This window comes from Garra rufa, chromosome 18, assembly GCF_049309525.1.
Source record: "Garra rufa chromosome 18, GarRuf1.0, whole genome shotgun sequence".
NCBI classification, from domain to species: Eukaryota; Metazoa; Chordata; class Actinopteri; order Cypriniformes; family Cyprinidae; genus Garra; species Garra rufa.
Window position 1 is genome coordinate 19659471 of NC_133378.1, and position 14416 is coordinate 19673886.

A 14416-nucleotide genomic window follows, 5' to 3' on the forward strand; every position below is an offset into this window, starting at 1 on the left:
TGTTTAAAACTATTGACTGGAAGTGCACCTGTTTAACAGATTAATACAAATAACTAATAACTATAAATAACTGTATACATTTTCCCCTAGCACTCAAAATCAGTGTTTATATCTGAATACCCTCTAAAGTAATAAATAAATAACTGACTATAAACCATTGCTAGCAGGAAAAGCATGTATTTGTTACTACAATTCTATTTATGTATTTGCATCGACTAGTCACCTTCAAATGATCGGAGCGCTCGTCGTGTCACGTGATTGACACCATGACATGCCACTAATATTACAATTGATCAAATCACAGTGCTTTGGTTGGCATTTGGCACTCATACAAGCACGAATGACCACTATTGTTAACCGTTTTTACATAAGAGACGCCCTAATGAGTGAAACAATGGGCCTGAGTGTATTCTACCATGCAGCTGCAGCCTCTTTTTAGATGCCTCAGGACGCTTGTATGCCCATGTGAGCGAGACCTCCAGATCACCACCTCCAGGGGGGCGTCAGATGACGACGCATTCTAATAATTTCCACAAAGAAAACGACTCTACAGACTACAATATACTACAGAAGCGCTTCTAAACATTAGTCTTTTCCACCCAAGCGTTTTACTGCCTGGTTTTGTTAGGTGAACCCCCCGACAAGATATTTAGATGCATCGTTGTCCCCCGCGCTTCCGAATGGACTCGCCCTGTTCTCATCACCGGAGCGAATCGATAGTTAAAGAAGCTTGAATATTGCAGCTCTGTTTCGGCACCGGCTGAAGTGACATCACGAGTCTTCAGGTAACGGCATCTGTTTATAGTCCTCAGACTTAAGTGAAGGTGATGAGTAGTAGTCTTAATTGATACAATGAGGCTAAGCTGTATTATATAACTGGCATGACGTTATGCTTTGAATGTAAGCTATAATTTGACGTTTAATCCTGGAAAAGATGTAGATTATTGTTTGTTTCCTCACAAATCTGCTGCCATTTGTGGAAAACTATGATTAATTTCGTTTTCCGCGTCAATAACTAGCTGAGTCATAATTGGCATCACCTGGACATTTGTCATTTATTTCTTTACAATTCAAGTCAGTTACTTCGAAATCTAAAAAATAGCTTTAAAAAGTTAATATTTTACAGTAACATTAACATAATTGCTCCCATACTCTGTTACAGTGGGGAAAACAATGGAGGAACAGAAGCTGAAAGATCCTATTAATAAAGTGTCTCTGATAAAAGGTAAATCACATCACTGCACTTGAGTTTCTATAGTTGCTTAAGTGTTTTGAACCAAACTATAGTGCTTATTTGTCCCATTAGACCTTAGTTTATAGGCTATTAAACCTGTTTTTAAATGTATATATTTTTTATTTTGCTTATAGTATGTCAAAGTACCTCTAAAATAGAGATTGTTTGATTGTGTAAATGTAGTTGTTTTAAGCAGAATTTGATTAAATCTTTCTGATATATTTTTTTTAAATATGTGACCATGGACCACAAAACCTGTCATTAGGGTCAGTATTCTGACATTTAAGCTGAATAAATAAGCTTTACATTGATCGACGGTTTGTTAGGATAGGACAATATTTGGCCGAGATACAAGTATTTGAAAATCTGGAATCTGAGGGTGCAAAAACTAATCTAAATATTGAGAAAATCGCCTTTAAAGTTGTCCAAATAAAGTTCTTAGCAATGCATATTACTAATCAAAAATTAAGTTTTGATATATTTATGGTAGGAAATGTACGAAATATCTTCATGGAGCATAATCTTTACTTAATATCCCAATGATTTTTGGCATAAAAGAGAAATCAATGATTTTGACCGATACAATGTATTTTTGGCCATGCTACTTATGACTGGTTTTGTGGTCCATGGTCACGTATTGTATTATTTTATTATTTTAACATGGGCAAAAGGATAGATGTAGTTCAGCAGTTCAGTGCAATGAATAAAACATTTTGTTTTAAAGAAGTAGTTTTACAAAAATATTTTTATTATGCCCAATTTAATCATGCATGGTTTTGTTTTCATTAGTTGCAATGGAATGATTTTGGCTGGAACGGTTTCCCAGCCTGTGCTAATACTTTAATCATGATAGAAATGTTGTCCGTCTGACTTTGTCTTCCTGTCTGTATGTCTATCTTCCTCCTCCACACACAAAAATAAATTAGGCCATAGCGTTCCTCTGTGTCCTCATACCCTGCTGAGAGATTGAGTTCTTGATGCAGAATGGCATCAATAAACATTACCCACCGCAATACCTCATGAAACGTTAATGCCTCCGTCCTCTCTGCTCTGGAAGTTGTGCTTGGCCTGCACTGGCTTTGGTATTTTAGCTTAGTCATGCAAGAATGGCATGTGAAGTTCAATTTTGCGGAATAACGTGTCTCTGATTGCAATGATATGTCCTTCATATGGCCATTTATGGTGTACACCCTTGAGTTTGTAAGATGAGGTCATATCTTTCTAGAGCATTTGATAAGATGGCCTGGTTTTTCGGCAACCCATATTTAGAGGAAGAGGAGCAGGTTTGTTTCTAAGTTTAGGCAAACTGAATTACAGCCAGTAGATGTACTTTTGCAGAGTACTGGATCAGTCGAAAATCTTCATTAATGTTTTTGCAGGAGTTTAAAAACTTTTCAGATTCATTATGAAATGGCACTGTGTAACATTAAAACTTTTAATCAAATGGCAGATTTATTAAAACCCGAGCCATCCTTTTTACAGATCCCAGTTTAAACCCTACTGATGACATTATGTTTTTAGGATAGATCTATTCTGAGTCAAGTTATTAATTCATGGAATAGGCCCATTTTCCGACCTCCAGGGAAATTACCATGCGATTCATTCTGATTTAATTAACCTTTGGAGACAGGCTTTGCACTTCGTCAGAGGGCAGAACAATCCGGCGAAGTTGAAATGCAACTCGGTGATGCTGATACAGAGATAAAGACACAGATCACCCATTAACTGTTGGTTAAAGAGTGATTCTCTGACAGGAGAGCACCATAATAGTGTCTAATTATGCATGTAATAGTACCCATTAGATGTCATCAGCGGTGGATGTGTAATCATTTCTCCAGATGAGCTGAGCAGGAGCACTGTGGAGGCCAGTGAGTCTGAGAAGGTCATCCAGCGGCTGAACCAGGAACTGCAGGAGGCCAATGAACAGGCCAACTCGGGCAAACACAAGTGTATTGAACTCCAAGGTAAAAGGGGGGCTTTAAAGGGATAGTTCACCCAAAAATGACAATTACCCCAAGGTTTACTCACCCTCAAGCCATCCTAGGTATATATGACTTTCTTCTCTCAGTCAAATACAATCGGAGTTAAATAAAAAAATGTCCTGCCTCTTTCAAGCTTTATAATGGCAGTGAATGGGTGTTGAGATTTTGAAGTTCAATAAAGTGCATTCGTCGATCATAAAATGTACTCCACACAGCTCCAGGGGGTTAATAAAGGCCTTCTGAAGCGAATCAAAACGTTTGTATAATAAAAATGTCCGTATTTAAAACTTCATAAACTGTAATTTTTAAATTCCACTAAGTAGAAATTTGCACAGTGTAGAAAGCAAAACAAAACACTGGTCACGAATTAGAAGTAAAAAATTAGGATTTGTAAGGAAAAATAATTTTGACATAAGCCAAGAGGAGACTGTTTATTTTTTGCTGTAAACAAAATTTGGTTCTTGCGAGACTGTCATATTCTCACCAGATCTTATATGTCATCTGCTGTAACGCTGTTGTCTCATGAATGTGCATACGACAGTTAGCACAAGCTTGAGATTACGGTTGATAAAGTTTTAAATATGGATGTTTTTCTTATACAAATGCATTAAATCACTTCGGAAGGCCTTTATTAACCCCCTCAGAGCCGTGTGAAGTATTTTTTATGATGGAACGATGCACTTTAATAGACTTCAAAATGCTCATTCACTGCCATGATAAAGCTGGGAAGAGCCAGGACATTTTTTAATGCAACTCTGTTTGTATTCGTCTGAAAGAAGAAAGTCCTATACACCTAGGATGGCTTGAGGATGAGTAAATCATGACGACAATTTTCATTTTGGGGTGAAATAGCCCTTTAAAGCAACTGTATGTATAACTTTGTGACTTTAAAGTCTCCTACAGTTAAGTAAGTGGAATTTATTATCATAAATATATCACTTTCATAATTACAGTGGACGGCTACTGGTGTATTTGTTGCTGCCATAAAGCAGTCTGCCTAAATACTAAAGAAATACTGAGAAAATTACCTTTAAAGTTGTCCAAATGAAGTTCTTAGCAATGAATTTTGACCCATACAATGTATTATTGGCTATTGCTACAAATACATCTGTGCTACTGGTTTTGTGGTCCAGAGTCACAATTATGATCAATAAATATTACATAGTTTAAAAAACAAAATAAATATTATTATTATTATTATTATTATTATTATTATTATTATTATTATTATTATTAGGAATATTAATTATTATATAGATATTTATATAAGCTTGTGAATGTTTGAAATTTATTTGGGATGTCAGTCATGCTCAACAGGTCCCCCTAATGGCCTGTGCTGTGTATTGCAGGTCTATTGGAGGAGGAGAAGAGAGCCAATAAGCAGCAGGCAGAGGAGTCAGCAAAACAGATGAAAGTCTTACAGAGTAAGTCAATGAGGGTGTGTATGTCTTAAGTTATATTTGCTAAACAATGTAATTTACCAAATGGTCTTTATGTGTTTACATGTGCATTCAGCTCAGCTCCAGAAGCTGCAGGAAGACATGGAGAATCTCAGGGATCAGAAGGACAGCACAATCTTCAGCTTGCGGCAGGAAGCGCACACGGCTCAGGAGGAAGTGCAGGTGTTGCGCCGCACTATGGAGAAAACAGCAGCCGAGCGAGAGCATGAGGTCAGCGCACTGAAAGGGAACCTAGCAACGCTAACTTCCGAGCTGGAGAAATGGCAGTTGGCTGCAAACAAGTATGAGCGTGAGCTTGACAGTGTGCAGGCCAGTCACCAGCAGCAGAACCAGCAGAAAGACAGAGCTGCCAAACAGCAAGGTATCCACAACCCCACACAGACCGCTATCCTCCAGTAGTCTTAAAACTGCCGCTTTTAAATAGTTAAAGTCATGTGAGGACGTCAACATTTCTCTTGCATGTATTGTGCTAAACCTAAATCCAAATTCATCTGTTTACACTTCCACATTAATATGAATATTGAATTTGATAATGGTGATAATTATAATTAATAATCTTAATAATGAATATGCTTCAAACACTTAGAAACAATCATTATTATTATCATCATAACCATCATTATGGTAAAATGTATTATTATTAGTGGTGGTAGTGGTAGTAATAATAATAACTATACATTAAAAATACTAAATATGGGTTATCAAATTAGCATTAACAAATGAGAATTTTCTGAGCTTCTTATAACAACCACAACAACTATATGTTATAAATTCAAAACAATACCTTAATTAAAAATACTAAATTTAATAACAATCATTTTCTGAGCAAATAATAACAATAGTGCTGTCAAACGATTAATCGCATCCAAAATAAAAGTTTTTGTTTACATATGTGACCCTGGACCACAAAACCAGTCTTAAGTCGCTGGGGTATATTTGTAGCAATAGCCAAAAATACATTGTATGGGTCAAAATTATTGATTTTTCTTTTATGTCAAAAATCATTAGGATATTAAGTAAAGATCATGTTACATTAATATTTTTTGTAAAATTCCTACTGTAAACCTATCAAAATGTAATTTTTGATTAGTAATATGCATTGTTAAGAACTTAATTTGGACAACTTTAAAGGTGATTTTCTCAGTATTTTGATTTTTTTGCACCCTTATATTCCAGATTTTCAAATAGATGTATCTCGGCCAAATATTGTCCTATCCTAACAAACTATACATCAATAGAAAGCTTATTTATTGATGTATATATCTCAGTTTTGTAAAATTTAACCTTATGACTGGTTTTGTGGTCCAGGGTCACATATGTGTGTACTATAAATATTTATTATGTGTATATATAAATACACAGACATACAGTATGTATTTTGAAAATATTAACATGTGTATATATTTATATTATATATAAATATATTAATTATATACACAACATATTTTTCTTTGTATATATAAATATAAATATCAGTAAGATTTTAATGGTTTTTAAAGACATTTTTATTATGATGATGCTCATCATGGCTGCATTTATTTGAACAAAAATACAGAAAAAAACTAATAAAATAACTATTTTTCTATGTAAATATATTTTAAAATGTAATTTGTTCCTGTGATACAAAGCTAAATTTTCAGCATCATTACTCCAGTCTTCCACCTCACATAATCCTTCAGAAATTATTCTCATATGCTGATTTATTATCAGTGTTGAAAACAGCTGTGCTCCATAATTTTTTTGTAACCTGTGATTCTTTTTTTTTCAGGATTCTTTGATCAATAAAAGTTTAAAAAGAACAGCATTAGTTTAAAATAGAAAGGCTTTCTAACTATATACACTATTGTTGAAAAGTTTGGGGTCAGTCGATTTTATTCTTTCTTTTTTTGAAAGAAATTAATACTTTTATTCACCAAGGATGTGTTAAATTAATAAGTGATAGCATAGATTTACATTGTTAGAAAATATTTATATTTTGAATAAGTTATATTCTTTTTAACTTGTTATTCACATCAAAGAATTCTGAAAAAAAGAGGTTCCAAAAAATATTTGGCAGCACAACTGTTTCCAACATCGATAATTCTAATAATAAATCAGCATATTACAATTATTTATTTATATATAGACACACACACACACACACACACACACACATATAATATGTAAACAAAAACTTTTTTGGATGTGATTAATCATTTGACAGCACTTAATAATAATAATAATAATAATAATAATAATAATAATAATAATAATAATGCAAACATTATTGTACAATGTTAAAAGTGTTATAATAAATACAATTCCAAGATTAAGGTTTTAAGATTTTACTGAAATAAAAAAATAAAAAATAAATAATTCATTAAAAAACTATGATCTCATCAGGCAAAAATTCTGTCTTTTGTCCTAATTAAATTAAGACTCTTATGTCTTTTGCACATTCATAATCTCTTTGGGGAATTTGTCCTCCCTTTTCAGAAACTGATGAATGATATGTGTTTGTGGAGGTTACAAATCAAGCCCTAGGTTCATCCAACAACAGTCAGAGCAGTGTTTGCAGTAATCCGACAGATATTCAGAAGATGACTCACATTTCTCACATCACTTCCACCGTTATGTAACAGAGTAGCGTCGTGTGTGTGTGTGTGTGTGTGTGTGTGTGTGTGTGTGTGTGTGTACATGTGCTATATCTGTGCGTTTGTGTGCACATCTTCGGGTATGTTTTTAATTGTGTGTGTGTGTGTGTGTGTGTGGTGCAGCGAGCGAGCTGGAGCGGCTGCAGAAGGACTGTGAGAGCCTGAGGAGGGAGTGTGCGTCTCTGAGGTCAGAGAGAGAGCAGCTGGCTGATAAACAGCAGAAAGAGAAGATCAGCCTGCAGAGTGAGAGCAGCACCCTGCGCTCAGAGAAAGAACAGCTACTGAAGAAACAACAGCAGCTGGAGAAAGAGCTGGACAGGTCTGTATCATGTGCAGTTACTTTGAAGGTGAAGTGTGTCATTTCCATGCCACTAAAAAGCACAAAATGTAATTTCAACCGCTTTAAAATAGACTGTTCAAATAGATTCCCACCCTAAACTCATGCTATTAGTTGAGTCAGTGTTGTCATCTCAGACATGTTCAAAGACTTCTTAGGGAAATTAAAGGGATAGCTCACCCAAAAAAAATGATAATTCTGTCTTTATTTACTCACCCTCAGGTTGTTGTGTGACATGTCTTAGGGTTTTTACTGGGTCATATGGACTACTTTTTTTTCTTTTTTTTTTTTTTTGCATAGCAAAACAAAACATACAGGTTAGGAACAGCATGAGGATGATTGAGGAATATCAGAATATTTATTTTTTGGGTTAATTATTCATATAGGCTCACTTATCGTTAGATATTAAAATGAGATATTTAAAGGGCACATATCATATCTTTTTTTAGTGTTTAGAATGCTATAGTTGGGTCTCCGGTGCATCTACCAACCCAGAAAATGTGAAAAAGGACAGCCTAGTAACTTATTTTTTATTTTGGTAGCCTTTCTCTGCAAGCTTGTGAACAAACAAGCCGCTCAGATATTGCTCCCCCTGTGATGTAGAAAGGACATCTTATTATAATATTACCGCTCCTCAATCCTTTTCTACCAATCATTTTGTTTTCGCAAGCCACAACGGTGTACCAGTTTTAACACCTTGGCAAAAGTTTGAGCAAAGCATGCTAACTGTTTTGTCCTTGGCTGAACAGAACACTATTTAGAGTCCCAGCCTCAGAGGAGACGAGAGAGCAGTGGATTTATAGGTTTATTTAATGTATATTACGCTGCTGCAACATAAATCAAATATATACATTTGCTTTCTTTTCCAGCTGTTGACCTTTACAGACATAACCGACTGTTTTTAAAACTTGTGTTTTTGACAGTTTAAGCACAATAAGACATGAAAGAGAACTTAGTTTGGTACTCACATGCCATGTGACAGCCGCTTTCTGTGTGTGCTCAAATCCTATATCAGAAGTTTAAACTAATGTGGCCTTTAAATGCATTATTTCAGTCTGATAAACATGATAATCAAAACCAAAGAGATGTTTTTATCAGAGTATCTGAGGTATGAGCTGTAAAGGCAAAGCTCTATTCTGGAAAAGGGGGCGAAATCAGCGTGTTTCTGCTTCCACTCAAAAACTGCATTTTCAAAATGATATAATTAATGATGTGTGGGGTATTTTGAGCTGAAACTTCACAGACACATTTTGGAGACACCTGAGATTTATTACATATTGTAAAAAAGGGGCATAATAGGTCTCCTTTAGACATGGAGGGAAAATGACACTTTGACACTCGATTTTAATTAATTACACTTTGACACTCGATTTTAATTAATTACACTTTGACACTCGATTTTTATTGTTATTTTGATGAACTGATTAATCTTTTAGTTTGAGCTGCCTCCCGTCCAATAATCTCAATAAGCTTTGTGCTATGCTATTTTTAATATGAAACAAAGTCGCATGTCTCATTGTGTCAGCTGTACAACAAAAGTCAAACAAATGTTGTTTTGATGCTCTTTAATGTGGCGTGATGGATCGCTTTAGCGACTTGTGTTTGAATTTATCTGTCATGAAAACAAAATGATAGCTGCTTTTAAAATGTTTGTATTTTAATAAACTGTAGTAGAAACACACTAATACCCTTAAAAACTTGATTTAAAAACCACTTTATGTGCAATTTAAATGTTTGTATGAAATCCAGTTTTTATTTGAGTGTTGATTATTATATCTAAAAATAAACCGCAATTGAATTTAGGCTAATTTTAACCTTAAATATTATAGTATTGTACAAACTTGCAAGGTTCCTTTGAGCGATTTTCTTCCCCCTTTAAAAAATTGCCCTGTGCTTCTGCTTTGGATATACAGTTGAGGTCAAAAGTTTACATTCCCCTTTCAGAATCTGCAAAATGTTAATTGTTTTACCAAAATAAGAGGGATCATACAAAACACATGTTCTAATTTATTTAGTACTGACCTAAATAAGATATTTCACATGAAAGATGTTTACATATAGTCCATAAGAGAAAATAGTTTAATTTATAAAAATGACCCCGTTCAAAAGTTTACATCCCCTTGATTCTTAATACTGTGTTGTCACCTGAATGATCCACAGATGTGTTTTTTTGTTTGTTTGGTGATAGTTGTTCATGACTCCCTCATTTGTCCTAAACAGTTAAACTGCCCGCTGTTCTTTAGAAAAATCCTCCAGGCTGCAAATATTCTGTGGTTTTTCATTTTTGTGTATTTGAACCCTTTCTGACAATGACTGTATGATTTTTGAGATCCATCTTTTCACATTGTAGACAACTGAGGGACTCATATGCAACTATTACAGAAGGTTCAAACACTCACTGATGCTCCAGAAGGAAATACGATGCATTAAGAGCCGGGTGTGGAAACTTTTGAACAGAATGGAGATGTGTGCAGTTTATTTATTTTGCTTGATTATCTTTTTTTTTTTTTTTTTCATTTAGTACTGCCCTTCAGAGGCTAGTTCACTTCCATCAACACTCAGTAGATCACTTCTATCAACACTCATCTTCACAGTCCTTTACCATTTCCTGGATCCACATTTCACTCAGTAACATTAGGCAGTTTTCATTTACATGGTGTTTATTGTTGATGATCTGCATTATTTTTCAAATGCATCTACTTACATATGGGATTGCTCATTTCTGCATCTTCCTCACCTGTGGTTTTTAGGCGAGAGATTGCATTCATTGAGAGACTCATTCAGGAGATGCTTAATAGCGCCCCCCTAGTGAAAACATGAAAACCCGGAAAATTCTGTGTTTGGCTGGGAAAGAGTTAAAAAGGAGAAAAGTTCCTTTTGCAGACTTGTAATGTAATGATGATGCAATCTCTCTGGAATCTGCCCACAGCTCCAAGAAACAGAACACAAGCCTGAGCAACACGGTCAAGACCCTGGAGAAGACGCAGGTGGACTTGGAAAAACGGCTGAGCACTCTGCAGGAGGAACACCAGAAAGCCACCAACCAGCTGGAGCAAAGCAATAGCAGGATCAGAGAACTGCAGAAAGAGGTTATTCCCATCGTAGTTGAGAAAGAAAGAAAGTAGAGCTGAGACTCATTAGCAGGCATGTCACAAAAGAGATCTGCTCCTAAAAAAAACCTGGCCCCTGGACACACTGTGTGTGTGTGTGTGTGTGTGTGTGTGTGTGTGTGTGTGTGTGTGTGTGTGTGTGTGTGTGTGTGTGTGTGTGTGTGTGTGTGTGTGTGTGTGTGTGTGTGTGTGTGTGTGTGTGTGTGTGTGTGTGTGTGTGTGTGTGTGTGTGTGTGTGTTATTGACTAGGCTCATTGCTCCTTGTGAAAGATTTCTACTCTCTCTTTCTCTTTTTTGCTCTCAGTATGAGGAGATCCAGGCAGAGCTGTCAGGCCTCAGGGAGAAGTATGAGAATGCAGAGGAGGAGAAACGCTCCTTCACTCTGGAGCTGCAGCAGAGCCAAGAGCGCCTGAGGCTTCTGCAGGACAAAGAAAATCATGTGAGTGTTCAATCCACGTAATGCTGATGTTCAACAACAGGGGCACTGACAATAGGGACAGTTCAAGAGGAAAGTGCGCATATTACGTTGTTTTTTTACCCTTGAAATCAACGCTGAAAAACATAACATCATTTGTTTGACAATGCACTTCTGACTGTTTAAGCATTTTGTATAGCCTAAAGGTGAAGTGTGTAATTTCTGTGGCCAACAACGACACCAAACTGAATTGCATACTGTTTCCAAACAGGTTTCGCCAATTACAATAAAACCTCCCCACAGTTTCATGTGACAACATAAAATGCACGTGGAACATTACTATGTCACCAAAACAAAGTATTTAAAACCACAGTATTAAATATTTAACTTAATATTTTCTTTCTTTCTTTCTTTCTTTTAAAAATAAATATCCAGGGGAAACACATTGGATGGATTTTTTTTATATATATAAATAAAGTATCCAAGGGAAACACCCTGGATGGATGGCTAGTATTTTCATTTCATTTCATTATTTCATTTCATTTCATTATTTCATTTCTTTCTTTCTTTCTTTCTTTCTTTCTTTTAAAAATAAATATCCAGGGGAAACACACTGGATGGATTTTTTTTTTTTTATAAATAAAGTATCCAAGGGAAACACCCTGGATGGATGGCTAGTATTTTCATTTCCTTTCTTTCTTTCTTTCTTTCTTTCTTTCTTTCTTTCTTTCTTTTAAAAATAAATATCCAGGGGAAACACACTGGATGGATTGTTTTTTTTTTTTTTTTTTTTTTTTTTTATATAAATAAAGTATCCAAGGGAAACACCCTGGATGGATGGCTAGTATTTTCATTTCATTTCATTTCTTTCTTTCTTTCTTTTAAAAATAAATATCCAGGGGAAACACACTGGATAGATATTAGTATTTTATTTTAGTATTATTATTATTATTATTATTATTATTATTATTATTATTATTATATTTAAAAAATAAAGTATTCAAGGGAAACACCCTGGATGGATGGCTAGTATTTTTCTTTCTTTCTTTCTTTCTTTTCTTTCTTTCTTTCTTTCTTTCTTTCTTTCTTTCTTTTAACATAAATAACCAGGGGATGGATTATTATTATTATTATTATCATTATTATTATTATTATTATTATTATTATTATTTTATTTAAAAAATAAAGTATCCAAGGGAAACACCCTGGATGGGTGGCTAGTATTTTTCTTTCTTTCTTTCTTTCTTTCTTTCTTTCTTTCTTTCTTTCTTTCTTTCTTTCTTTCTTTCTTTCTTTCTTTCTTTCTTTCTTTCTTTCTTTCTTTCTTTCTTTCTTTCTTTTAAAAATAAATATCCAGGGGATGGATTATTATTATTATTATTATTATTATTATCATTATTATTATCATTATTATTATTATTTTATTTTAAAAATAAAGTATCCAAGGGAAACACCCTGGATGGATGGCCAGTATTTTATATTATTTCATTTTTTTAAAAATTGTCCAAAGGAAACACCCTGGATGGATAGCTAGTATTTTATTATATATAATTATACTTTTTTTTCCATTTTATTTAAAGTATCCATTACATTTTTTGAAATACATTTTTTATTAAAAAATAAATTGTTTAATCAGGCAACTCAATTACAACCCGAGATTCTTCATATAAATTATTATAAAAAAAATCAAACAATATAATAACTACAAACAATTCCAAACTCAGAGCATCAGTTGAGCCAAAACGTGACATGTAACATTTAAACAAACATCTGTGTTGTCTCTGCAAATTAAACTGGAAAAGGAGAAGAGTTTTCACTCTAAAACAATTACACACTTCACCTTTTGATTTTCTTATCTTGATGACAGTTAAATTCACCAGTCCAATAATAGCACACACAAACACAAGCCACTCATTCAGTAATATCCCTCCCTTCCCTCCTTTAGCTGTCTTTATTGCAGCCCATCCTAGCCGTAGCCATCGGCCTTGTCCTGGCTTTGCTGTATTGGTGCTTGGGCCCATTGTGGTAGAAAGGTACACAGTGCTCCTGTCCCGTCTCATTCCTTTCGCTTAAGCATCCATCATCCTCAGGGCTATGCATGACCACTAAACAATTCTCTCAGCTTAAGCTACCAAATACTGTCCGGTCGTCCGCAAAGTGCTTCTGTTTCCCTACTACAGGTCCGCTTTTGTATTATAAGACGCACACTAACAAGTGTCTCTAACCAATCAACTCCATTTTGTAGGTCGTAGTTTTCCAGCGTAGCTCTGAGGCATCCCGGCTCTCTTTGTCCTCCACTGTACGTCTTGTGTGTCCTGACCTCAGTTTCTCCGCATCCTGTCCTTGTGGCTTCCATGTCCCCGTCTCAGCTCATGTGCATCCTTTGATTGTAAACATGTTCTGATAGGTAATGTGCTACTACAGATCTGTGTCTGTTCTTGCAGGGGAAATGGATCCGGTGGATGCCCGTCGCTGCTGTAACCATTGCCGTGACGGGGTATTTGCTTACAAAGACCTCAAAATGAACAACGTGATCAACCAGTAACAACCACACGCACCATGACATACATACCTAGTAAATGTTTCTCAAACGTGTCGACATTTGTATCCTTTTAGTCTGTGTGGTGATAGTTTGAGTAACGAGTGTTTAAATGCAACTTCTTACTCAAGTATTGATGGACTTAGAATAATAATGTCTCACAACTTTGTCTCAATTACACCATATATCATTTTTGTTTTAACTAGAGGTTCTGTATGCATAGCATTTTGAAGTATCTGACTAATAGCAGGTATTTTATCAAACACTGTTGCTTTGCCAAACAAACACGTAGTGAATTGCCTTATATAACTTAACCTTAGATAAACAAACGTTTATACCTCCCTCAACAAACACTTCAATGAGAAATGATTCAGAATTGCAAAGCCCACTGCAATAACATAAGTTTTCTGTGGCTAAATCTGCCATCTAATGTGTTTGTGTCCTTGCACCTTATACCAAGCCATTAGTGATTAGTCTATGCACTGTACTTTATTGTGATGAGGATTTGAGATATTAATGACGATGATGATAATAATCACTGTTCACTTAGGACATTAGAGCGTTAATGTGTCCTAAACAGACCTGTAATAGAGTGTTTATGATTTATTATGTTTATTACTTGTACAGAGATTTAAGGGAAAAAAAACTACCTGATCTAACAAATATGATAATTGCAATAAATAAGCAAAAGTGAAGTTCAACCCTA

General features: G+C 34.9%; 1 protein-coding gene across 2 annotated transcripts; it reads left to right on the forward strand.

The window, feature by feature from the left end:
- The first annotated feature begins 545 nt into the window (after positions 1-545).
- slmapb (sarcolemma associated protein b) lies at positions 546-14416 on the forward strand. 2 transcript variants are annotated; one of them, XM_073823480.1, is made up of 10 exons: positions 547-785; positions 1163-1225; positions 3073-3198; positions 4566-4640; positions 4732-5037; positions 7433-7628; positions 10576-10735; positions 11061-11195; positions 13117-13204; positions 13616-14416. In XM_073823480.1, the coding sequence occupies exons 2-9, from the start codon at positions 1174-1176 to the stop codon at positions 13198-13200; spliced, it is 1134 nt and encodes a 377-aa protein (XP_073679581.1). In that variant the 5' UTR covers positions 547-785; positions 1163-1173; the 3' UTR covers positions 13201-13204; positions 13616-14416. The 2 variants fall into 2 exon arrangements, with proteins under 2 accessions (XP_073679582.1, XP_073679581.1); XM_073823481.1 differs by lacking the exon at positions 13117-13204 and having other exon boundaries at positions 546-785.

Bases quoted from the DNA above. Each gene is read 5' to 3' on its own strand.
- slmapb (XM_073823480.1), top strand. From the start codon at position 1,174: ATGGAGGAACAGAAGCTGAAAGATCCTATTAATAAAGTGTCTCTGATA. The intron at 7,629-10,575 runs GTCTGTATCATG...ATCTGCCCACAG, and splicing joins CTGGAGAAAGAGCTGGACAG to CTCCAAGAAACAGAACACAA. The intron at 11,196-13,116 runs GTGAGTGTTCAA...TCCCTCCTTTAG, and splicing joins TGCAGGACAAAGAAAATCAT to CTGTCTTTATTGCAGCCCAT.